Source organism: Lepisma saccharinum, chromosome 3 (genome assembly GCF_977018435.1).
Source record: "Lepisma saccharinum chromosome 3, izLepSacc3.1, whole genome shotgun sequence".
In the NCBI taxonomy this organism is placed as follows: domain Eukaryota; kingdom Metazoa; phylum Arthropoda; class Insecta; order Zygentoma; family Lepismatidae; genus Lepisma; species Lepisma saccharinum.
The window spans coordinates 123,475,330-123,501,800 of record NC_139231.1 but is presented as its reverse complement, the minus strand read 5'-3'; the positions used below and the strand labels follow the sequence as shown (position 1 = coordinate 123,501,800).

The 26,471-nt window shown below is 40.5% G+C and overlaps 1 protein-coding gene across 1 annotated transcript in view; it reads right to left on the bottom strand.

The window, feature by feature from the left end:
• LOC145985667 (uncharacterized) overlaps window positions 1-26,471 on the bottom strand; it is a 105,384-nt gene that overhangs the window by 46,263 nt on the left and 32,650 nt on the right. The window contains exons 8-9 of the mRNA XM_083119736.1: window positions 16,314-16,369; window positions 1,523-4,664 (exon numbers count right to left, since the gene is read on the bottom strand). Coding sequence (XP_082975862.1) covers window positions 1,523-4,664; window positions 16,314-16,369 — 3,198 coding nt within the window. The remainder of the gene's footprint in view (window positions 1-1,522; window positions 4,665-16,313; window positions 16,370-26,471) is intronic.

Here is a 26,471-nt window from a genome sequence, read left to right as displayed (position 1 = left end):
GGTTTCACATGGATATCAAATGTTATTAACTTTCACTACTTAGGACGTTGTTTCGGACGATTGACACGGGTGGACGTGTCTGGCGTTATTCTCACATAACCACACGTATGTGCACGGATGCGTTGACGGCGAGGGGGAGAAGGATCCCCTGGTTCTATATTCTGCTCTACTCCATGGCTCTGAAACACTCACTCGAGGAAAACAAATCCAGACCTCGAGTCTGCTTGCAACTCGCAGCTCGGTCGCACGTAGCTCACACTCTGGTGGCGTTTGTAGGCAAAACTGTGTAAAACTGTTTCAAATCATCCCTTTTATTCCAGATTTGAACGTAGTGACGCGCTACCCTCTATGATCAGGTGCTTGTTTATTGTTTCTGGTGCTTTGACCGTTGTCCTCCTATCCTGGTCAATGCTCACTCCGGTCCTTAACCTTTGGTAGCAGCCCCTCGCGCAGAGATTAGGCTAACTCTTCCTCCATTGTAGTCAGTCACGAAAAGCAGAGGCATCTCAGTAGGGTAGCTTCTCCCTTTCAATCCGGCGATGAATCTTTAATAATTCATAACTCCCGTAGTTCTGTTCTGATTAGGCTCAAATCTTGGAATCAGTACTTTCATGATGTGTTCCTCCACTGGTTGAAATCTCATCAAATTCGGTCCATTGGTTTAGAAGTTGCATTTTTCTTGATATTCCCATAAGAATGCATGTAAATCCGAATTCGGGCGGAAAACTGTGGTCGAGCAAGCTAGTGCTGGCTAAGGCAGTTCGCTAGACACCTGTATTCGCGACGGATATTAATATTACCAATTGCAATTAATTCCTACTAACGGGCAATTAGATTAATTACTTGTCACTCAATATTTGACCGTTATAACATTCCCCTCCTTTTAATTATGAATTTTTTTCAGAGCGAACTTGCGAGTGACAGGAAAAAATTCATACCACATATTAATGATATTTGTTAGTGACCGCACACTTAGGCGTCTGAATAGGGACTCGAACCCTGGACTGTATAACTTTTAACGCAACATTAGAATGAAGTTATACTTTTTGCAATTGTACTATAATTATGATGATATAAACAAAGATGATAACGTATACAAGAATACAATATAAAGTACATTTTAACATCAAAATCTCAACGCATATTACCACATATATACTAACTTTGGATACACCCTGTAGTTTTATACATAATAAGTGGATACTGAATAATAAGCTAAATAAGATATAAGTAAATATTTGATTTGCAATTTGTTCCCTCTCACACATATGTTTGCATACTTCTTGCATTAATTATAAGAAATGTTTACATTTTTGCCTTTTAATATAAAAAATTGTAACCTCTAATCTCCCTATTGTTTACTTTCTGGGCCTTTTAGTGGTTGTTTTCCCTTTCTGGCAGATTCCCGTTTTGCTCCAGATGTGCCAGCCATATTTCCCTCTTCTTTTCTGAACATCTCCATTTTTTCAAATTGTCCACGTGTTGTGGCGTCGCCGACTTCCCATTTCTACAATCGATTAACTGGAATATCCTGTTCCCCAGTTTCTCTTCACACAGGAATGGACCTTCGTACAAGTTAAAAAATTTGCTTATCCTTTTATCAATCTGTGAGCTTAAATAATGGCTCTTCCTGAATACAAGGTCTCCTTCTTTGATCTCTTCTCCAGATTTGCTCTGCTTTTCATTATTTTCTTTCTTCTTTCTTGTGACTTTCGCCTCTGCCATTATTAGCTTCTCTTCCCAGCGAACTTCCTCTTCCTGAGCTTTTATGCCGAAGTGTTCTAGAAGTGTTTTGTTTCCTGTGTGTCCTATAAAGAGCTCTGCCGGGGTGTATCCCGCGGAGGCAGATACAGTGTAATTTAGCAATAACACTATGGATGTCACGTGTTCGCTCCATGCTGGGTGGTTATCCTTGCAGAACACGCGCATTAGTCTATTTATCTCAGCATGTAGCCTCTCAACCGGGTTGGATGCTGGGTGATAAGGGGCGGTTAGCATTACTTTCACTCCGTAGTCCTGCAACGTGCTTTTCCACTCGTTGCTCAAAAACTGTGGTCCCCGGTCACTAAGAATACACTCTGGCGTCCCTAAGTGTACAAAATAGAATCTCGTCAAATATTTCAGCAGTAATCTCGTGTTAGATGATCTAACTGGGTATGCCACCAGGAAACGGGTAGCCAGATCCATCACGGTGAAAAGGTACTTCTCCCCGTTTTTTGACCGGGGCAAGGGACCTACCAGGTCAACCGCGACGATGGCACGAGCGTGCGGAGCGCTCAGCGACGAAAGGATGCGGTTCTTCTTTTGTTTTCCAGGCTTTGTTTCCGCGCACGTTTCACAATCTCTCAGCCAGTTTCTTAGGTCTTTGCGCATTGCCTTCCAATAGTAGTTGTTTGTCAACAACCTCCAGGTTTTCTCAAAACCGAAATGCCCCGTTTTCTCGTGACTTTCATTCAACACCTTCTCGGTGAGGTGTTTTGGTATACAGATCTTTATCTGGCTGTTATCGTGGAAATCTTCCCTGACCAGGATTCCGTTTTGTAGGTGGAAATATTCTTTCACTCTCCTGTCCTTCCTTTCGTCTCGATCAGGGTTGCCATCTAGTTGTTGTACAATTTTCAGCAAGTTTTCATCTTTCCGTTGCTCTTCTGCAAACTGCTCCGCGGTGTAACCTGTCAGCATCCGTTCTCCTAGAAAGATGTAATACACATGGCTTGTTGTCACGCCTGCTCCTTCATTATACCGTGAAAGGCTATCTGGGACTACATTTTCCTTCCCCTTGCAGTGTACAATTTTATAGTTGTAATTCTGAAGCTGCAAACTCCAGCGGGTCAGTCTGCTGTTCCAGTCTCTGGCTCTTTGTAACCACTGTAGGTTTTTGTGGTCTGTGACAACGAGAAACTCTCTGCCCGCCAGGTACACATGGAACTTCTTGATTGACCATATAATGGCTAGACATTCGAGCTCGTTGATGCTGTATGACGTCTCGGCGCCTTTGAGTGATCTGCTCGCATATTGGATAATGCGCTTCTCACCATCTTTTATTTGGTACAGGCAGCTTCCTAATCCGCGTAGGCTCGCATCACTCTGAACATAGAACTTGTCCTCAAAGTCAGGATGGTATAACTGTAGTTCTTCACAAACGGCGTCCTTTAAATCGTCAAGACTTTTTTGTTGCTCGTCTGTCCACTTCCACTTTTTTTTCTGTTTCAGGAGCTCGTACAGTGGCGCTGCTAGCTGGGCAAAGTTCCTAATAAATTTTGCATGCCACTGAAAGATCCCTAATAAGCGTTGTATTCCCTTAATGGAGGTTGGTCGTTTCAATTGCCTAATCGTTTCAAATCTCTTAGGGTGCTGTTTTATTCCTTCGGTGTTGATTACATGTCCCAGATACTCGATCTCTCTCTGAAAGAATGCTGATTTTTCCAGCTGAATCGTCATGCCGGCGTCTTTTATCTTCTTTAGTACAATCTGGATGTGTTGCAAGTGTGATTGTACATCATCCGAAAAAATTATTAGATCGTCAACGTAAGCTAGACAGAAACTGTTCACTTCTGGCCCCAGTACTGCGTTCATGGCGTTGGTGAAGCCTTGTACTCCGTTTGAAAGTCCAAACGGCATGACTTGAAATTCATATAAATTACCCTCAAATAGGAAAGCCGTGAATGACTTACTGTCCTCGGACAAGTTTAGCTGCCAAAATCCACTGTTCATATCCAGTTTTGAGAAGACTTTCTTCCCGTGGAAAAGCTGTAAAATTTCATTCAGATTTAATGTTTTCACTGTTTGGAGTTGGCAACGCTGGTTGAGCGCCCGGAAGTCGATGCAGATGCGTAGCCCTTTTCCCCCTGGCTTTTTCACTGCCAGTAAAGGGTTGAGATGACATGAACTTGACGGACGGATGATGTCCCATTCCAGCATTTCTCTTATCTGCCTGCGAATCTCGGGCCGATAGGCATAGGCTATGGGATAGACATGCGACACTACGGGATCTTCTCCTTTCACTTTTATCTCATGGGTGTAAACTTTACACGTACCGGGTTTCTTTGCGAAAACCTCTGCCAGATCGAGCAAAACTCTTCTAAAGCCAACTTTGTCTTCCAAGCTGCACGTATCCAACTCGCAAACCAGTTTTTCTATTCGTTTTTTCACATCTTCGCCAAGGCAATCCGGGGTTTCTTCAAACACATAAAAACAGTCTCTAATTTCTGCGGCATTATTTTCATGTGAAAACTCGGCAGTCTCACTAACACCATCGTGCTGCAATCGCAATTTGCCATTTTTTATGTTAATATGTGCCTCATACTGGGCCAAAAAATCCATCCCCAATATCATGTCTATGCTGAGACTTTTAACTACATATACCTCGATCAGGGTATCCATCTGCCCCACTTTACCTCCAATAGTAACATATCCAACTGGTTTTTCTTTCACTTTTCCTGAGAAATCCACTAAACGTATATCTTGGCAGCGCTTCAATTGCGGGCTTGATATCTCTTGCGAAATGCGCTTCCACACCTCGGTACTGCACAGGTTCAGCTCGCAGCCGGTATCCAGTATGGCTTTAACAATCTGCTCTCCTACTTGAATTTCGACTTGTGGAGTCCGGGTTGGCCAAAGTTTTTTACTTTTGACTGTGTCATTTTCGATTTGTTCCTCATCTTCTGACAGGTCATTTATGAACCAACAGTCTCTAATTTCTATATCGGTCATTTTTTGTTTTTGTTTACTTAATAATCGGGGTGGCTCTAGTGCGGTATTTTCTTCAGTGTCTCCTTTGACATGAGCCGGACTGACAAAGGAGTCCGCTAGTTTCCCGTCGGGCCTTGAGTATCGGTTGTCTGCTCCAGAGATCGCCGTTCTTGACTCAGTCTACTTCGTCCGGGTTGGTAATCCGGGGAGAGTGGGTTCACGCTACGGCTAGTAGACGGTCTATTCCAGTCGGGTAAATTAGCACCAGTCTGCGGGGCCACCATTGTTCTAACTGCATTCATAGCACGATTCCTCTCATCTTGTCTTGTGTTGTTTTGATCCCGGCAGTGTTGCCATCTCGCGTTTTCTCCATCTCTATCCTCTCTGAAGTGTTGTTGTTGTGGGCGGTGATTGCTGTACTGGCCTCGCTGGGGATAAGCTTCTCTATGGTTCCTCCCAGAGTTCTGTCTCCGACTATTGTTTGTCGCCAAGTTTACTTTCGGGAATCCCCCTTGCCTTCCTTCATCAAAATCTCCAAACTTTCTTCTCTGATTCTTGTTTTCCCAGGATGCTCGTTTCTCTTGCTCCAGCGCGTCCAAATCGCAAAGAATCATCGACATCGTGTCCAGGTTGGAAAGTGCGTCTCCGGTTAGCTGACGTTGCACATAATGCGGAAACATTGCGCGTATTGCGGCTAACATTTCAACTGGCTCAATTCCGGGCTTCAGGGCGTGGAAATCACTCACTCGCTGCCAAAAGAACTGTTTATAGGTGATTTTCTGGCTCTCATCAAACCTGCGATTTCTAAGCAAAGTGATTTTGCGTTCTACTAGCTGGCGACCTTGAAATTGTTGCAGAAATGCTTGTTCAAACTCTTCAAAGCTATTAAATAGTGGATTCCGCTGCTCTAGCCAGATCCTTGCACTCCCTTTGAGTAATTTTCGCATTAGCCTCAAGTAGTCTGGGCTATCGACTCCGTACAACAAACAATCTTCCTTGAAGTCCCGTATGAACATTGACGGTAAAGCCTCGTCGTGATCGGGGTCGTACGTTTGAAAATTATCCATTCCGACTTTTGAGAAGATTCCGCGAGTATTCGACTCCGGGTTGGACACACTGCGTGTCTCCTGCTGGGCGAAAACGTTCAAGCTCGGCGAGCTCCCGCTCCGGCCGATGACATCAGGCGCTGCTTGGCGATCCAAGGAAGTTGGTGCTGATTGACAGGTCAGCTGGTTGGTCACGTCTGCTGCGACGAGCAAAGGAGTTGGGTTCGCATCCCTGGACGTTGCCTCCAATCGGCGACTCTCTTCGTCCTCGTTTCTTCTCCGTTGCGTGATTTGGAAATCCTTCATTTGGTCAATTTTGGATAGCAGCACTTGGAAACGGCGGTCCAATCTTTCTTCTCTTTCTCTCCTTTCGGCAGCCTCTATCTTCCGCCTTTCTTCTTCTTCTCTCTTCCTCTTCTGTTCTCTTTCTTCATCTCTGGCTTGGATATAGCTGATTAGCTGAGAGAACATGGCCTGCACGTCCATCTTCTCTGGAACTGGCAACCCTGTTACCGACTGATCTTTCCCTAGATCCTTATCAACGTTGCCGGCTGACGAAGCGCCTGCATCTGTAGAATTCTCAGCCCCTGGGCGGTCCATGGTATTGTTCATTAACCTCTGGCGGAGACGAGTAGTTCTTTGCATGCCAATCTTCTTCTTCTTCTTCTCGTGGCTGGCTATCGCCGAAGGAAAAAGATATCAAAATTCTTTTCCTGGTTTCTGGTTTCAGATCCCGGGGATCGCACCCCTCACCTGCTTCCGTGTCATAACGCGTGTCCTTTTGTCCTTTATCGTCCGAAGTTAATAACGCCCATTGTTAATAAAATAATAAAATCCTCTAATAATTCTGCTATGGAAAAATGCTATAGTCGCGACAAAGTATTTCACTATTACACCATAAAAAACACACAAATGGTTCTAGCTACACATCGATTGCATATTCAGTTAATTAAAATCACCGTACAAATTACACATTCTTACTTTAAATGAAAACGTCTTGATAGATTCTTATCAGGATTTTCAGTTACAGGTTGCAATTATTTAACTTTCAACAAAAAAATCTTAGTTCCCCCTTAGCGTTAAATTCTGGTACCCTGTCGTAGACATTCGTAGGCTGAAAACTCTCTTTAACAACAAGTATTAAATCCCCTTGGGTAATAGACATAACTGATTGTTAACCATTACAATCAAACTTCATAAAAATTCACATTGAGTAGATAAGCAACTAATTAGAATACTCGTGACCTCCAGGTTCCTTACTAGCCTGCCTGTAACATCGTTCTACGAGCCTAATTCCTATTTGCTTCCTATTTGCCTACTCTTCTATTTGCCTATTCGTCGATTATTTGGGCCTACTCTTTACACCCTTACTTGTCTATTCACATACTCGTCGATTATTCGGCGTACTTTTTTACTTGCCTACTTATTTTATTCGCCTACTCGTCGCTTGTTCGGGCAACTTTTTATATGCCTACATATTTATTTGCCTACTCGTCGCTTGTTCGGGCAACATTTTACTTGTCTACTTTTTTGCCTACTCGTCGAATGTTCGGGCGCCATATTTTGTCACGGGCTGCTAATTTAATAATAACTAATTAATTAACTCAATTAACTCAACTGAACTGAGCTTAGCACCGCAACAACGAAGAATCTCTCGCCTAACCTGCTGGGCGAATTAAACATTACATGAAATATAATACGGTCAGGATAAGTGCCTAACAGTCGGAGTTACCAAGAATAAACCTAGGAGGATTTGATTTTAAATACCTGAAATGACGTTACATAATACTACGGTGTTTCTGAATATACATATATATTAAAGCACAGATAAATACACATTACATCTTGCCCTCTTTCACTCGATCTCACATTCATTCTCTCATTCTATGGCATATTGCGACAATATGACAAATACAAAGGTTAGATTAATTACTACTTTGACCATACTCTTGTTATGTCTGGCTACATTGCCTTTTACAATTTATCGTTTAGGATTTCAAGCATAAAGTGAATAATTGTTCCTTGTGCGAACCCCTTCTATCTTTTCTGAAGGTATAAATATATTGAATGAACTATTCTTTGCTGTTAACATAAACTCTCATCTTAAACATTGATTACTCCGCCGGAAAACAGATGTCTAGGGATGCCATAGCACTGATTTAAGTTATGCAATGATTTGATTCACGCAGATTCGCGGTAGATAGTCGTCATCTTTCTCACACACGCACATGGTTGGATCTTACCTTAGCTGCATTCCCTCTGACCTGGGTTGGGTGAAAGTGGTCCTACAGTTCTGGAAGGCCTCCACACTCCCGTGTTGCACTTCACGGTTATCCAGGTTTCACTCGTTCACTTCGCAGGGACGTCCAGGACGGTACACGTACACTGTCGACTCCATACGACAACTTGCGCAATAATAGGTCAGTTCTTCGCGGTCACTCGTAAGTACAGATACGCGACTTGGGCGATGAGACGAACATACGCGATGAGCCATTCGCGGTTTCACATGGATATCAAATGTTATTAACTTTCACTACTTAGGACGTTGTTTCGGACGATTGACACGGGTGGACGTGTCTGGCGTTATTCTCACATAACCACACGTATGTGCACGGATGCGTTGACGGCGAGGGGGAGAAGGATCCCCTGGTTCTATATTCTGCTCTACTCCATGGCTCTGAAACACTCACTCGAGGAAAACAAATCCAGACCTCGAGTCTGCTTGCAACTCGCAGCTCGGTCGCACGTAGCTCACACTCTGGTGGCGTTTGTAGGCAAAACTGTGTAAAACTGTTTCAAATCATCCCTTTTATTCCAGATTTGAACGTAGTGACGCGCTACCCTCTATGATCAGGTGCTTGTTTATTGTTTCTGGTGCTTTGACCGTTGTCCTCCTATCCTGGTCAATGCTCACTCCGGTCCTTAACCTTTGGTAGCAGCCCCTCGCGCAGAGATTAGGCTAACTCTTCCTCCATTGTAGTCAGTCACGAAAAGCAGAGGCATCTCAGTAGGGTAGCTTCTCCCTTTCAATCCGGCGATGAATCTTTAATAATTCATAACTCCCGTAGTTCTGTTCTGATTAGGCTCAAATCTTGGAATCAGTACTTTCATGATGTGTTCCTCCACTGGTTGAAATCTCATCAAATTCGGTCCATTGGTTTAGAAGTTGCATTTTTCTTGATATTCCCATAAGAATGCATGTAAATCCGAATTCGGGCGGAAAACTGTGGTCGAGCAAGCTAGTGCTGGCTAAGGCAGTTCGCTAGACACCTGTATTCGCGACGGATATTAATATTACCAATTGCAATTAATTCCTACTAACGGGCAATTAGATTAATTACTTGTCACTCAATATTTGACCGTTATAGTAGTATATACCATATTGCATATTACGTTATGTTCCAATGTGCTCATTTCGTTCCGTTCCTTTATAACGTTAATATCTACCATAATACATTTTGTTACGTTCCTTGTAACGTCACTCTATAAGATATTGCATTTCGTTACGTTACATGGGTACCAGCAGTTGAACCATACTCTTCCTCCTACAAAATGGAACGTACCGTGTAACGCAAATTGGGTACGTTACGACTCCCTGGTCTGTGGAGCAAGCGAACGAAAACAAACCCTCTGCGCAAGTGGTGACTCGAGAGGGCTGGACCAATGAACGCGAGAGAGTGAAAACGAGTGCATGGAGGGGACGGCGCGACTCCAAAAACAATCCGTTTGTAGCAGTGCTTACTGCTTCGCTCCGCCCGTTCGCTTTCTCCCCTTCTCTACCTCTTAGCGCGGTGTTGCTCTATAGACTCCTGGAACAGACTATAATTAATTGCTTTTGTAATGATTATACAGAAAATGCATGACCTATATGCAGGCCTAAATAATCAGTCAGTTATCAGTTTGGTACGTCTCACGAAATCGTAAAAGAAAGCAAACTTCGTTTAACTAGATTTATCAAACTTTCTCTCGTTCTCGGTCCGGTACCATCCCTACTACCACCTGTAAATGACATAACGAACAACAGTTATATTTTAACTGATTGATGGTAATGATGCATCAACACACGTATTTAAGTAAACAAGAAAAGCCAATCCTTCAGAGTCTCTCTCTCTCTACAATATATCACTCGAAAAGTAAGATAAGCAAAGAAGCGCTGGCACTTATTTAAAACAATATAATATGTAATAATTTTCTTGTATGTATATACAAACGACCCGCCGCAGTTTCACCATCCTATATGTATATATATATATATATAATACACGCAGAGCTATCTAGTGAGGATTTTTGCTTAAAAGAATGTACATGTTTCTAGGCGCATGTAATGTAAATGCATCAACATAACATGTCTATTGTCCCACCTTAAAGGTTAAATTTCGGAAAGTCCCTTCTTAGAGGGTGCTTAAGTCAAAATGAAGACACTCCTAAATATTGTGGTTCCTAGGTTCACGTGTTTGAGCTGTGCGATGATAAGTCGGCGAGTAAAGTTTATTAAAATATGTATGATTTTTAAAGCTTATGGACCGAGGAGCTCGCAGACAATTTGTTAACACCTTGCGCCCCGAGGACGTCATATGACATATTCCAAATCTGGTTGAAAATAAATGCCTTTAAACGTCATATGACTTCCTTTAATGTAAAATTCCAGAAAAAATTACATAGTTTCTTTCATCTACTTTTTTAGTGCAGTAAATTGTCAGCGGATGGCACATCTAGTGGCCAACAAAATATTTATCACAAATTATAAGACCCATTCCCTAGTACCATTAGAAAAACTATGTTCATGCAGATAGAAATAACTTATTTTATAACGGAAGAGTGACATAAAAAACGGAAGTAAATACAATGATACACATCTGTGAAATTTCTTACGTAATGGTGCTTTCATTACTTCCCGTAATAAAAACCTATCCTCAAATGAAATTACTGAATGCACGTTCAGTTTGGACTCTATTATACAACCCTTAGTTTGAGTGTTTAATGTTTCTTCTTGAAGCATGTTGTAAATCAAGAGTACTGACCACTGATAAAATCAAAAGCACCCCCAGCATAATATATATTCAATATATTTGATTAATTCTATGTTTCATTTGTTCTTTATTGCAGCCAACCTCCATGGCGGAGTGGTTAGCACAGCGTCCTACGACGGGCAGGGGTCTCAGGTTCGAATCCCGGTCTGGGTATAGGTGTTCTTTGTGAGTGTTCTTCATCAAATTCATCATATCATCACTTATCCTCATCGCGATTAGCCAAAACTGGCAGTAAAATAGCTAACCATCCATTTTGAAGTGAATAGGATTTTTATTAAGTTGGAAAAAAAATGGTTTCCTTCTAAAACTTAGTACTTAAAAAACAACAAATGCAAGTAATCTAAGTAAAATCTCATTGAATTTTTAAAATGGTTCTTCACCCATAACACATAAAAAATTACAATGCATCCTACTAAATTGAGGACGTGCAATTTTGATTTATTTTACTTTGCTTTTTTGAAACTTTTGGCTAATCGCGAAGAGAAGGATGAGTGAAAATGATGAAGGGACACTCACAAATAACACCCATGCCCAGATCGAGATTCGAACCCGGGACCTCTGGCGTCGTAGCGTGTTGTGATAACCATTCCGGCATGGAGAAATATAGAATGAGCAAGAAAAGGAAAGGAGAAAAAGAAATATAGAAAAAGGAAAGGAGAAAGAGAGAAAGAAAGAGAAATATAGAAAAAGAGAGAAAGACAAATATAGAAAAAGAGAAAGAGAAATATAGAAAAAGAAAGAAAGAGACATAGAAAAAGAAAAGGAAAAGAGAAATAGAGAGAAAGAGAGAAAGAGAAATATAGAAATAGAAAGGAAAGCAGAAAGAGTAGGAGGGAGATAAGAAAGAACAAGAAAAGGAAGGGAGAAACAAAATATAGAAAGAACAAGAAAAGGAAGGGAGTAACAAAATATAGAAAGAACAACAAAAGGAAAGGAGATAGAGAGAAAGAACTCTAGAACAAGAAAAGAAAAGGAGAAAGAGGAAGATCGAGAGAAATAATAAGAAAAGAATGAAAGAAAACAAGTAAAGGAGAGAGAGAAAGAAAGAGAGAAAGTGAGAAAGAGGGAATAGAGAGCAAGAAATGGAGAAGAGAGAAAAAGAATGAGAAAGGACAGAGCGAGAAATAAAAGGAGAAAAGGAAGGCGAACTTTGATGGAGAGAGAAAAAGGGGAAGGTAGTAAAAGAAATAGGAAAGCGAAAGAAGCAGCAAGAAAGATACACATATACACGCCAGCAGACACACTGACATAAAAGCAGTGAGAGAAAATAGGTATGAATTTTTACCTTCTTTACTATATCTATTTTTCGTTTTCTTTACATCTTCCTTTTCCGACAAGAAAACCATTTTGACGTTGAAGTGTTGACGCGCTCAAAAAAATAAAGTAAATTTTGGGGGTGCGGCAACACTGTTTATTTGCACCCGTCACATTTACGGGGTGCAGACCCTTTCTAAGAATCACTACCTTTCTCTGAGGACTACAATCTCCGTACCTATTTAGAAGCTGAGACTAAGAAAGGGCACCCAGCAGATATACGGACAAAACACAGGACAACACAGCTCTACAGACGATTATACTGGGCATGGATCCAGACGTCAGAGCCTCGTTGGCCTGCAAGAAGCAGTTACCGGGGTGTACACACAGAAAACTAAATGCATCATATCGATTGATGCACCAGAATGCATCGATTGATGCACTAAAGTGTGTTTTATGGCTTCTTCAAAAAATCAGATTCACATTTGATGCATTTTTGTATGTCGTGAAAGAAACACCAAAGCGCATCATTTGATTCAAGTGAGGATTTCAATCAGTCGAGATGCACTTCAATGCATCAGTTGATGTTCCTTGATGTACCTTCCTGCATCTTTTTCATGATGCACTCGAACGTTTGGTCTGAGCTACAGAGTTTATGTAGCTCAGACGAAACGTTTAAGTGCATCATCAAAAAAGGTGCATTCTGATGCATCAAAACGCATCAAGGTGCATCAAAACGCATCAACTGATGCATTGAAGTGCATCTCGACTGAAAGAAATCCTCACTTGAATCAAATGATGCGCTTTGGTGTTTCTTTCACGACATACAAAAATGCACCCAAATGCTTCAAATGTGAATCTGATTCTTTGAAGAAGCCATAAAACATACAGTAGTGTATCAATCGATGCATTCTGGTGCATCAATGATATGATGCATTTAGTTCTCTGTGTGGACGTGGAAATGAGGTTGACTTTGCGGTGCCTTACAAGAAGATCACCTCTTACAAGCCCACGAAAATAATATATTGACAAATATAAAAAAAGTAAAATATCATGCGGACAAAAAAATCAGCAAACTATACCTGTTTCCGTTTACTAACTCGAGTAGTAATGATAGGAAGAGCCTCAATCAGCTGGCATCAAGACTCAATCCTTAGCGAATACTGCCGTCTCCCTATCTATACACCCATATCTCTGATTTGTACACACCCACTAAGAGCTGTGATCTTTTCTTCCCATTAGTACAATGTCACGATGAATCAGAACGGGGAATAATAAATCACTTAAACGTACACAATTTGCACAAATATTCAACCTTATCAAACTTTAAACACGCTTGTTTCTTTAACAGAGCCCAGCACCGTAACATGTGTTTTTTGCAAAAAAAGTGACGAGAGACTGAGACAGCGAATTCGCAACCAAGGTCAGTCTGCTCGGTTATGTAAATGGAATTTGTTGCTTGTGTTGCTCTTCCCCTAGCTTCCGCCCCCCCCCCTCGATTTGAGTCTCTCCGTTCTGACGTAAATGTAGCATCATAACAGTTAAGTGTGAGTGGCTGAAATGAGGATATTGGTCAACTCTAAGCGGCGTATCTCCGTCGGTCTTTAAACGGCTGTTATAACCACACAGTAAATCCTGCTCACAGATAAATTTAATGTGGTGCATGCTTGTGTGATTATCATGCAGTGGCGTATCTCACTATGTCACGTGGTCCTAGGATATGAATAGAAATAAGTTAACCAACTCCTAAGAAATCAGGTTGCTAACTCATAAGAAATCAGGTTGCAAACTCATAGGAAATCAGGTTGCCAACTCATAGGAAATCATGCTGTTTACTCATAAGAAATCAGGTTGCCAACTCATAGGAAATCAGGTTACCAACTCACAAGAAATCAGGTTGCCAACTCCAGAATCACCATCATCATTTCACTGATATGAATAAATTTATTTACAATTTCTGATCGATTTTCCTCCTGTATTTTATTCTCAAGACTTCAGTCTTCGCAGAAAGCCTAGCTAGCGCAGAATATACGCTCCTGTTATCATGTATTTATAGCAGTGTAGCCCCACGGAAAACAATTGAATGATTGGTTTGCAAAGAAATTCTGTAGCCAATTCTAAGTTCTTACTCAAACGTGAATAAGAAAGGTGGCAGTGAAGGAGAAAAGATGCATCCAGAAATACGAAGACGTTGATATGGTCGTCCTTGTATTGACAATCTGTCCCAGGAGTCTGCAGAGCAACGCCGCTCATAACGGTAGAGAAGGGGAGAAAGCGAGTGGGCGGAGCAAAGCAGTGCGTACTGCTGCAAATAGCTGGTAGCTGCAGCCGCGTTTTTCCCTCCATACGCTCACTTCTCCTTTCACGCGTTCATTTGTCCAGACCCCTCGAGTCACTACTAGCGCAGAGGACTTGTTTTCGTTCGCTTGCTCCAGAGACTCCTCTGACGTCATCGTCTTGTAATCATTGAAGCACATCGTGGTTAGGATCAAACTGTGAAACTGTAGGTCCAGTCCCGACTAATCTATCTGTGCACAAAATGAACTTAAAACAAACTTCATTGTAAAACGGGAAACAACTGTGCGAGACCGGTCTTCCCGATGGCGCAGTGGTAGCGTCGCCGCCTTGTAATCAAGTGGACCCTGGTTCGATACCCGGTGGAGGAACATAGTGGTTCGGTTTTTGGTTTGATTTGATGGCTTAAGTACACTTTGTGCACAGTAAGGCTAATCGGGACTGGACCTACAGTTTCAAATGGGATCCGAACCACTATGTGCCTCCACCGGGTATCGAACCCGGGACCCCTTGATTACAAGGCAACGACGCTACCACTGCTCCATCGGGGAGAACACATAGTGGTTCGGATCCCACTTTGAACTAACTATAGTTTCAGTCCCGATTAGCCTTAGTGTGCGTAAAGTGGACTTAAAACACCAACTCATCAATCAATCAATAAAAAAAACTGTCAGATCGTAAGATCGCGTAGATATATTTAAGATTGAAGGATGACGTCTACAAAAACAAAGACATTCGCTCTATCTCCTAGTATCCTTCTCTTATTTGACGTCGATTTCCTTTGTATTTTTGGTAAACGCAAAGATGGAGATGAATGGTGATTAGTTGAAACTGATGGAGAGGCACTCGCAGGAAGTAGGGCTGTCTAATATTTCGATATAGACTCAATTTTTTAAAAAATATCGAAGCGTCGATACCCTAAAATTATCGGCCTTGATATATCGATATTGATAATGAACTGGCATGCCATATGCCGACCTTCAAGTGATTATCACAGCGCGCTACAACACCGCGACTCCGGTTTCGAGTCCAGCTTTGGGGAGAGGGGGTGTTCTTTGTGTAAGTGTTGTTTAAGTATTCCTTCATCGATTTCATCATATTATTACTCATCCTCATCGTCGCGATTAGCGAAAAGTGGCAGATAGAGATGCAGAATAGCAAGATATATTTTTAGAAATACCACATTGTCTTCACGTTACTTTTTAAATACATATAATTTTACACATAAGAAAGAAACAAAGAAGATTAGAGGAAGATCTGCTACAAGGCATAAAGAGTCTGCATAAAAAATGCCGAAACTATGTTAGAACTGGAAATGCTAAATCAGAAGAGTTTGAAACAACAAGAGGTTTGAAACAAGGATGTATACTCAGTCCCCTCCTTTTCATCATATTGATGGATGAAGTCATAAAAGAACGTAACAAAAAAGTCAAAAAGTTACAGCTAGGATATAAAAATATGAGGCCGGTACAACTGTCACATTTTGCATATGCAGACGATATCCTAATTTTAGGAAGCTCTGAGAAAAATCTACAATATAACATGAAAATTTGGAATAAAGAACTCCTAAAATATGGGATGAGAATAAATAATAATAAAACGAAGACAGTGATAATAGCAAGAGAAGAGGTAGAGCATAAAATATACCTTGAAAATCAAGAATTAGAACAGGTTAATAGCTTCAAATATCTGGGAGCAACACTACAGCAAGACGAGATTTTTGGCACCCGAATGGGCGAATTTTTTATAAAAAATCCTCTCCATTTGAAAAACTGCTTTGATATTCCAAAATATGAAAAATTACATCAGCTTAGAATTGCTTCTAGAGCATTGACGTGAACTTTCGTGTAGTTTAATTTCACTGTTATCTAGATATTATCAATAGTTTAATAGACTTACGTAATCACGAAACTTAATGCCTTGAAGAGAAACTTCCTCAATAAAAAGGAAATAACAAAGTCAACAAAACTAGCAGTGTATAGAACCATATACATACCCACGATTCTGCACAGCTGCAAGTCCTGAACATTGACATCAAAGCACCAAAGTAAACTGCAGACAATGGAAATGAGATTCTTGCGTAAGATAGAAGGAAAGACAAGAAGAGATCGAGTGAGAAATCAAACCATAAGAAATTGTTTTAGAGTTTCTCCCTTACTAGGCAAAGCAGAACAGAGCCAAGTAAGATGGTTTGGTCACATGAAGAGAATGGCTGTAATGAACGTAGCCAAAGCGGTCTAAGAAGTGAAAATGCAGGGGACAAGACCAAGAGGAAGACCTAGAAAAGTGTGGGAAGGCGATGTAAAGAGAGCTGTGGAAGTAAGGGGCAGCGACTGGAAAGAAGTGTAAGATCTAGTGCAAGACAGGCACAGATGGCGATCCTCCTGGAAAACCTCTACACCGTAAGGTAGAAGAGGACGGATTAAGTAAGTAAGTAAGTAAGTAAGTAAGTAAGTAAGAAAGAAACATGATATGTCTTATGACTAGAGATTTCCCTATCGCATCTCACTGGATGGCTTCTTACCGAACAGTGAACTAACTTGCCATGGTGGCAACGACTTAATAGGAGTGGATTTGTAGATGTCTTTTACAAATAAAAAAAACAACTGTATTCACGAGTGGACTGTTTATTTAAGGTTGCGGAATACTTACCTTTGTACATTAACAGCTCGTTAACTCTTTATCAGAAATTTTAATGAGACGTAGCACATAGTAAGACAATTGCTAAATTTACAGTGTTTCATAGGTGTCAAAAAAACCTTGAAGTGATTCGTCTTGCCTGATTTGAAAGCACATCTTACAGGTTGGACACTTAGAAATTTTACTATTATAACTGGCAAACACTAAAACTTAGAATAATAGTGACGAATAGCATTACAAATCGTAAAGGGAAAAATCCGTGATTAAGAGGAAATCAATGAAAATTAAGAATAAAGTAATACTACCCTTTCAACAATACTGCTTAGCGCTCGATCACCAACTCTGAACCCTGAAGGAGACGAAGTGTTTGCGAGCATCCATCGATACACTTCGGCTCTCCTGTCCCAGACCCATATCTAATTCCCTACTTCCTTCCATTACCTCATTTTATATATACCAATTGTTTCTTCACATCGGCTACAACTCTTTCGGTTAACAGGCATGTGTGTAAAAAAACGAAGTACGTGTAAACTGAGTCGCCATCTATGCTAAACCTTGACAATCATTTCGACATGTGGGAAAGAAAGCAGCCTAAAGAAGCAACGTCTATTTCAGAAAAAAGGGCTGCATCTTTGATGGCTATTATTTCTGAACATAATTAATTTTAAGGCTCCTTTAGAATATCTATAGTTTTTTTTATAGATTCCAAAAGATAAGGTACTGTACAATTTCTGTATTACTCTTGAGGTTCATAATGTACAGACAACTTCCTTCACACGGCTGAATTACATTAACTAAGTTGACTGAACATGGATCAGGCTGACACATTCCTTAGAAAATTGACCAGGGCGCTCCATGGCATGATGTATTGACTTTTGAACATGACTGGGAACAGTAGAGACAGGCGAAAGCTGTTAACAGAAATGGTCTATGTCTTATCATTATCTCCAAATCAATATGCATGGATCATTACCAACGTGGTTAACACGACGACTTGGTGTCAACATAGTTTCTAAAATACAACTACAAGAACACCCTGAACAAGTTAAGAGACATCACCTGATATGACTTCACACGGTAGCATGTCCATAGGTCTAGACCTATAACCATACACAGAATAACAATAAGTTCCCGGATTTCAAGCGAACTGATATCATTTCAGAAAGTTATTTGGCCTATAATTCCGAAGATTTTCCCAAAGGTAAAGTGAAAAGAACTTTTTCTTTCGTATGGTGACGTGATAGCTTGTCCACAGAGCTAACCCCACTCACACGAGATGTGACAGAATAAATGTGTCTCTAAATAACTTGAAATGAAAAGCCAATTCCTTGAACCCCCCCGTGTTTAGGAAGCTCAGTTCTTAAGATGTTAATCCATTGGAGTCCGGTGATGAAAATGCCCCTGAACTATGGATTAAGATTCTATTTATAACCTCTCAAAATAAGCGCATGTCAAATAGAGTGCGATTCTTCACAGGCGCTTCTCGTGATAAACATGCAGCTGTGTTATGCATACTCAAACAAAATACGTACAAGGGCAATCATTTTCCTCAGATTCAATAAACAATTTATACGTAAGGTTGATTTTTCTATCTTAAAAACAACAATTATAACCCTTGTAGCTTCTTATTACATCTTCTAAACTTGGCATGTTCGGAAAAAATGATTTCAAATATCCACAAGGCCTATAGTTCTAATCAAGTTCACTGGAATTTAAACCTTATGGATAAAAACAATTACAATTTTAAAACCAAGAAGAATACACACACATATTAAATATTAATAATAAGATTTGGTTTCAGTTAAACTCACAAATATCATAATGCGAAAATTTATTAGGTTACGAATAGATAACTAGGTCGACCATTAAACAAAATAACTTATGAAATGCACATTGCTGAAATTAAAATACCATATTGATAAAACACCAAATATGGGCAGAATCATTGGTATGTTTCGGAGGATCATATCATGAATATCTGGCGTTTTCTTAATCAATAAATAAGGACGTTAGTGTGTCGACAATCGTTTCAATTACACGATATGAAATATGATAAAATCAAACTGTAGGTATCCAAAAAAAGAAACAGAGTGTTTCCGATTTCACGGTTTCTAATTTCCCAAAACTCCCCTGCACGTATTATTAGTCATTACGTGGAACATGATCGATAACAAACCATCTATAATAACTGTTGAGAGTATAGACTTGAAGTAACTCTTATGGAAACGTTTATACTATTAGCAGGGGAGCAGAGAAGAAAATACAACCAAATATATTGCAAATCGACAGAAATATATAGGTAATAATATACAGGGTCATAATATTTTCGTGGGGTGTTGAATTATGTATTATTTTCTAATTTTCCCCCTTGTTCATTCTATGCACCACTTGTGTTACCGGCCAGTATCCCAAACATTAGCTCTCTGTTATTGGTACAAAAAAGAGCTGTTTTTGAGCATGTTCGTACTCCGACCCCCATCCCCTACAAAAAATTCTAACTTCGCCACTGCTCCCTCCTAAATAAAATCACATTACTTTCCCAGTCGCGGTTGTCCAGTCGGTATGGCGCCTGACTGACATGTGGAAGACCAGGGTTTGTTCCCCGGGTGTTTGCTTTAGATAAAGGTAAAAATAAAGTTCCCCGTGACATGAAAGCACATTTAGGGGATGTGGTGGTAGATCTCGGCCATTTTGGAGGTGATTTGATCAGCACCACGTTCCGACCGCCTTTATTCCTCAGGGTTGCCCTCAGATACCCATTGACTTGAGGCTGGGTGAGCCCCAGAGCTGCTTTATGCGGAAACAAGGTCGGAAAAATTCCGACCATAGATCAAACACCCCGCTTGATTTAGAGGGCGGGTATTTTGTTCTGAGAATGAACCTATAAAGTGCAGCTCTAGACCTCACCCAGCCTCTTGATTGATACCCAGGAACAACTCTGGGCGGAGAGTGTAGTGGTGGCCATAGCGTGGTGCTGATCACATCTCCTCCAGTATGGCCAAGATCGAGAATGTGATACCTACCACCACACCACTATGAGCCTATATGGCACGGTCTAATTCTACCGTCTCTGTAAAAAAGAAATGGAGCTAACTTTGTTGAACTTTTGTCTCAAGTCCAGTTGATCCACACATAAGCTAATCGGGGCTGGAACTGCAGTAAAATGTGAACCGAACCAGTATAAGCCCCCACCACTGGCGTACGCAGGGGGGAACTGATGGAACTACAGCCCTTCCTGCAAATTTGAAAAAAAATAAAATCTTCAAATAAAAGCCGAAAAGAACTTGGAAAATGACCCCCAATTACAATTTTTTTGTCTTTGAATAACTTTTATAACGAAAACTGAAAACAGTAATTACAAAATACTTCTTGTGTATCCCTCGTCCCGTCTAGAACACAGCACCTTTACAATTCCAGCACCTTCCGGAAAGATATGCTGCGTACGCCAGTGGCCTCCACCGGGCATCGAACCCATGACTCCGTGATTACAAAGCGAAGAAAGACGTTACCCCTACGCCAACGGGGAAACCCCTAGACCTAAATTCTTAAGAATACGCACGCACCAACAATCAAGAAATAAAGTCAAACATACTCACTATCGTGTCTCAGCTCTCACAAGAAAACATAACGTTGCGGTCAACAAAATTAGCTGGGCAATCTTCCTGTTCCACAAGCGCAAAAAAAATGCGTGAATACACTTCTCTATTTCTCCTTGACTTCCAATATGGTTGTTTTGCTGCTTTCGGCATCACGAGAGTCCATACTGCTTGCCACTTGAGTGGATAGTGCAAAAACAGGTCAAGTTTGCATCAACCATTCACTAGAGTTCCGAGAAGAAAGAGGGAAGAACCACGAGTCTTCGACGCGAAAGAAGCAAATTGAGAATTATTACGGTCGTCTGCTGTGCACGTTCAAGGTCATCGAACAGAGTTTCTGCACGTTTTATCATGTCTTCCGTGCTTACAAGATTCGACATATCTTCAACTCAACATTGAAGCTCAACTTGTGTTAGCGTCTGCTAACCAGTGCTTGTCCAGTTTGAGCTTTCAATCATTTTGTCAGCCAATGTTATGCCGGGACACTGGAATTGATTTTGGTTCGGTGGTTAAATTAGCATCACTCAGGGAGCTTTCAGACCGAAGCGACACGTGTCCCTTGGAAACCAATCTTCAGAAATAAGTGTAACTTTTCGAATCGAAGCGAGAAGATAAGCTGCACACGTTGCTCGCTGCTTGAGTGTCATTCGGACTTAGCCATTTTCTTAATACCGTGCATCGTGTCGCCTCGGTCTGTTGTTCGCGAATGCGAAGTGATTTTTTTTTTCTTTAGACTGACGGGCCCCTTGTAGCTTTGGTGTGAAATTCCCGCAACGCCTGTCGCCAGTTGTTTCGGTCTGAAAGCTCCTTCAGGAAACTTTCAGACCGAAGCGACGACGGCAGGCGACACATGTGGCTTGAGGATTTCACCAATCTAACACAGGCGTGTTCAGTCTGCCATGCCGCTACCATGGGCGTGAGGATGGTGGTGCGAACCAGTCAACCCCTCTCACCCATCGGAAATGAGCATAGTTTGTTTCATGTTACGAAATAAAAAAACTTGTTATTTTTATACTAAATAAAGTTCAGTTAATTATTATTCGAACAGAATAACGAAAGTGAAATAAAATCTTTAGATCGAAGAAATTTAGTGGTAAATATATAAATATATATTAGCTAATTTCAGAATCACAAACAATGTCTGCAGCTATCTTCTCACCGAAACGAATGTCGAGCAAACATTATAGTTTTACGTCACTTGGTAGTTGATATTCTATCACACGAAACACAAACATCAAGCTCTGAAATTATCAAAACGTGCAGGCCACAGCAACAACAATTGAATAACGAATACGTTTTGATATTCAGGCGTACAGACCATGACGCAAAAAGGGGCTGACTTGGCAAGGTGACAGGAACAAATAACATCTGATGTTCTATCAACAATACTATTTATGTCTACATCTAAAATAGCCAGTTCCATGAGAAACGGATATAGTATGGAAACTTTACCTCTTAGTATTACTAATTCCCGTTTGGCAAGTGATGTATGCGGTGTAACTCCATGATCATGTTATACCCTTGTTAAATACTGTCAAGGTCAGGGTTAAGTGCCAATTTATCAGATTTTACGTGAAATATTTTTTTATTTGTATTTCGTATTGATATTGTTATCAAATATTAGCTCCTCGAAAAGAAAATATATCTTAGAAGAAGATATGTCAATAATAAATCCAGACGGTTGGTAACCATGAAACATTTTGAGCAACTTTTTATCACCTCATCCGAATCATGAGTCTCCTCTTTCGTTTTAAATTCTTCTCACTCTTCTAATTCTTATTTTCTTTCTCTAATTCTCTCTCTTTGTTTTAAATTCTTTATCCCTTTCTCCTCCTAAATTCTATTCCCTCTTATTTGTGTTTCTCTAAATATCTTTCGTAACAATTTTGTGTTACTGTTACTAATTTCTCGTTTTGTTTGTTCGTCTCTCATTGGCTCACTGGTGCTCTTTCTCAATTTATCAGGTCTCGGGTTCGATACCCGGTGGAGGCACATAGTGGTTCGAATCCCACTTTCAACTTTAGGTCCAGTCCCGATTAGCCATACTCATGGACGTCCGCAGGATTTTCTCCAGGGAGGGGCAAGAAAGGTTTTTATTTTCCAGGGGGGGCAAATAAGGCATATTTTCCCCAATAATAGTGTTGGTCCCTCAAAAAACGTTGCTTAAATTTGAATTTACCATGTTCTTGCAATAATTAACACGTTTAGCCTATGATAACAGCTGGAAAAGAATGGCTATGAGAAGGAGGATAGACTGGACATAAACAGAAAAAGGAAGAAAAGTGGCAGGGGAGAACTGGAAGAGAAAGAAAAAGAGAGGAGGTTTGGAATAAGGAGTATGGGGAAGACCACAGAAAAGATATGCAAGTGCTTAGAAAAGGGGGCATTAAAACTTACAGGAAGGGAGGGAGAAGTATCTTAAGAATAGGGAAGAATGCAAACAAGATAAAAGAAAACAGAGAAGAGGAAGGGATTATCTACGAAGTGAAATGTAAAGAATGTCAGAGTGTGTACATAGGAGAAACGAAAAAGAGGCTGAAGGACAGGTTGAAACAAGATAGGGATGATGTACGACTTAAGAGAGATAGAAATGTGATATTTAAACACACGAGAGAAACAGGACATGACATAGAGTGGGATGAGGCTAAGCAGATAGAAAGGGAGAAGAGAATGCTAGTGAGAAAATGGAAGAAGTCTAAGGAAATAGAGAAGAAAGGTGAAGAAGACACAATGAACTGGAATGGGAGACTGAAGTTAAACAAAGAATGGAAGATGGTGTTAGAAAGAGTGGAAAGGACAAGAGAGAAAGAGGAGAGAAGAAGGAAGAAGAATGAAGGAAAAAGAGCGTGACATAAAGAGTCCAACCACATTCTAGATGGAAGTAATTATGTTTAGCCTTTTAGGTGAAAGTACAGTTGACAAGGGAAAGCCACCTGCTAGAATGTTCCAGAACAACTTTCTAATAGTCTGGAGGGGAGTAATGTTTGTGTATATATATATCGTCCTGTTTTTGTATCTTGTTACATTTGCACTTGGTGCAGAGTCTGAAGAAGACCTTGCTAGAAGGTTGAAATGTTACGTTTAGTTTATGTTTTATAATAAAATAAATTACTGCCTTGGTTTTGATTGATTGATTGATTTAGTTTATTTTACTTCGCGTTTTGTGCCTCTTGGCTAATTTGCGAAGATGGGGATGAGTGATGAAATGATGAAATGGATGAAAATGGACATTCACAAACAACCATACCCGACCGGGATTCGAACCCGGGACCCTTGGCGTCGCAGCGCGATGTGCTAACCACTCGGCCACAGGGTCGGGCATTTTACTGCCTTGGTGAGCATATTTAATTTTTTCATATCATGGAAACAAGGCTTAATGGTGTTATAATATTATTGTAGCTGAAATGAAATTATATGTGTGAAATATATAATTTTTGGTATACTTTCATTTTCCAGGGGGGTGGCTGCGGCCCCCTTGCCCCCTTCCGGCCGCACATGGCCATACTGTGCATCAAGTGGACTTAAAACACAAACTCAATTAATCTCCATATTTCAGAATATCCACTTCTAGGATTCTATTTTCATCACTCACCTCCTCTCCCGGTGGAAGACATTTGGTTTCGACTCAGCCTCTTGAGGGCAATTGGGGAGATAATTGAAAAGTAGATGTAGCGGGAAGCGGTCTCGAAAGCCAGAAAAGAGCGGCGATGGGACATGATACCCTGACCACGCGTAATCCAATGAAATAGCCGCTTGGCAGGTCCCTGCCCTCGGAGTGTTGTTGATTGATTGACTTGGTTTATTTCACTTTCGCTTTTCTGCCACATTTGGCTAACCGCGAGGATGGGGATGAGTGAAGATATGATGATACTGATGAATGGACACTCACAAATAATACCCATGTCCAGGCCGAGATTCGAACCTTGGATCCCTGGGTTACTATATAGTTTCTAACAGTGCAATTCCACGATATTTTTCATTTCTTGCTTAGCTACATACAAAGGAAAATATATATGTAATTAAATAAAGAACCCGACTCATAGAAATTGGTTTCAAATGCAGCCTTATGTAAATCAGTCCAATATTTTCTTGATTACATTCAAGTATTTTATCAAGTGAAGTACTTGTATCTCTAGTTTTCGACCGTCATCTAACTCTTTTTCGTCATGTTTGGGAAGAAAGGATGTTAAAACTGAATTTGATTGAAACTATTGCTCTTGAAGAAGGAAACATCGAGAAGCTAAATTAAGAAGAAGAAGGTGCATGTCCAGAGCCGGATTAAGACGAAATTGGGCCTGATGCTGCATACCGTCGATTTTTTTTGTATACAACTAACTTTCAAGGTGAAAATTTTAATACCTGTGTCTAGGCGTCCGAAATTGGGGCTCCAAATTTCATTCTAAGATTTATTTTCAGGTTAATATAGCAAAAGAAAACTGCTCAGCTTTCGGAAAATTCTCGTCTGTTTTCATCTGGGCCTATTTCAGGAATGGACCTAATACTGTAGCATCAATAGCACCCAGCTTAATCCGACCTTGGGCATGTCTATTGCTTGTACGTACATGTAACTTGATCAATGCTTGAGCAATGAACTCGTTCAATGTAGCATTAAGACGGCATCGACACTTTATAAATGACTTTTAAGTATTCAGCTGCGGAAAAAAAATTGATGACATGCAGTACCATCTGCGAACTCAAGTGAGAGATTTCGCTAAAAAAAAAGTAACTTGCTCCTTCTTTTGTTATTCTTTCTCAATTTTATTCTACTGAGCCTACTCAGCAAAAGGTGAGAAAAAGTATATTAATGCATATCCATCCGTGAGTGACATCTGTTGGTGAACTGGCATATGTGAAGATCTAAAAACTTTCTGAAATGGAAGTCAGCAACCGGTAGTTATTGCGATATGCCAGCACTTCCATCCACGGCACTAAAATAATCAAATGCCGATCGATGGCAATGCCTCGTTCTAGACTCGATTTAATCATTCGCTTCGTTCTCGTCCCGAATCTGGAAATATGTACGAGGGGAAGTCAGTTCTAAATATGTCACAAAGTGGTGTGGGATAGTTGAAAATAGTAGTGAGTAGTTTCTAAAGGTCTCATTAGTGGTATAGCAGACGAACGCATGGGCATCTCAGTGAAAGAATGGCGACTGTGTTCGAGAACTTTACGTGGAGGTGTGACACGGGTAGAGTAGATGGTTCGAGCTGACAAGCGAGTGACGATAGTCAGAAAAGCGACTGCAATAGGGTGTTCTCATGGTTTATCCTACATCATAATGCATGATAGTTTGAATATCCTAGAAGTGTGTGCACGGTGGCAGCAAACGTATCGTGCATGATGAAGATGTTGAACTTGAGGTGAGATTGTGGCTGGGAAAGCAGACCAAATACTTTTATGCAGCAGGTTTTGGGGGACTGATAACGCGATGGGATAAAAAAACAAACAAATATAAAACAAATAGAAGAAGTGCAAAAAAAGTTTTTGAGATATCTATATTACAAGAGGTAGAATATGTCTGCATACGCGTACAGAGTTTCGTGTGGCTTTTTACTGCAGGAATTCTCATGTACGACACTCAGCAACAGAAGAGAATTAGAACAACAGTTATTTATTTATAAAATTATAACTGGGTTATTGGATAATCGAGAGTTTCTTCAGCAAATATGCTTGAATGCTAGTACATGTAATTTAAGAAGACATTTATTGCTATAGGCCTACATGATCCCTAAAACTGAGAAGTACAATCAATCACCATTAATTAGAATCAGTAGTATATACAATAGAATAACATCAACAAATCCTAATATTGATTTCAATTTTAATATTTTGGATTATAAACATGCCATAAAAGAAACACTTGACAGAGACACTTCTTAATACATTGTGTGTATATGTATATGTATATGTAGATATAA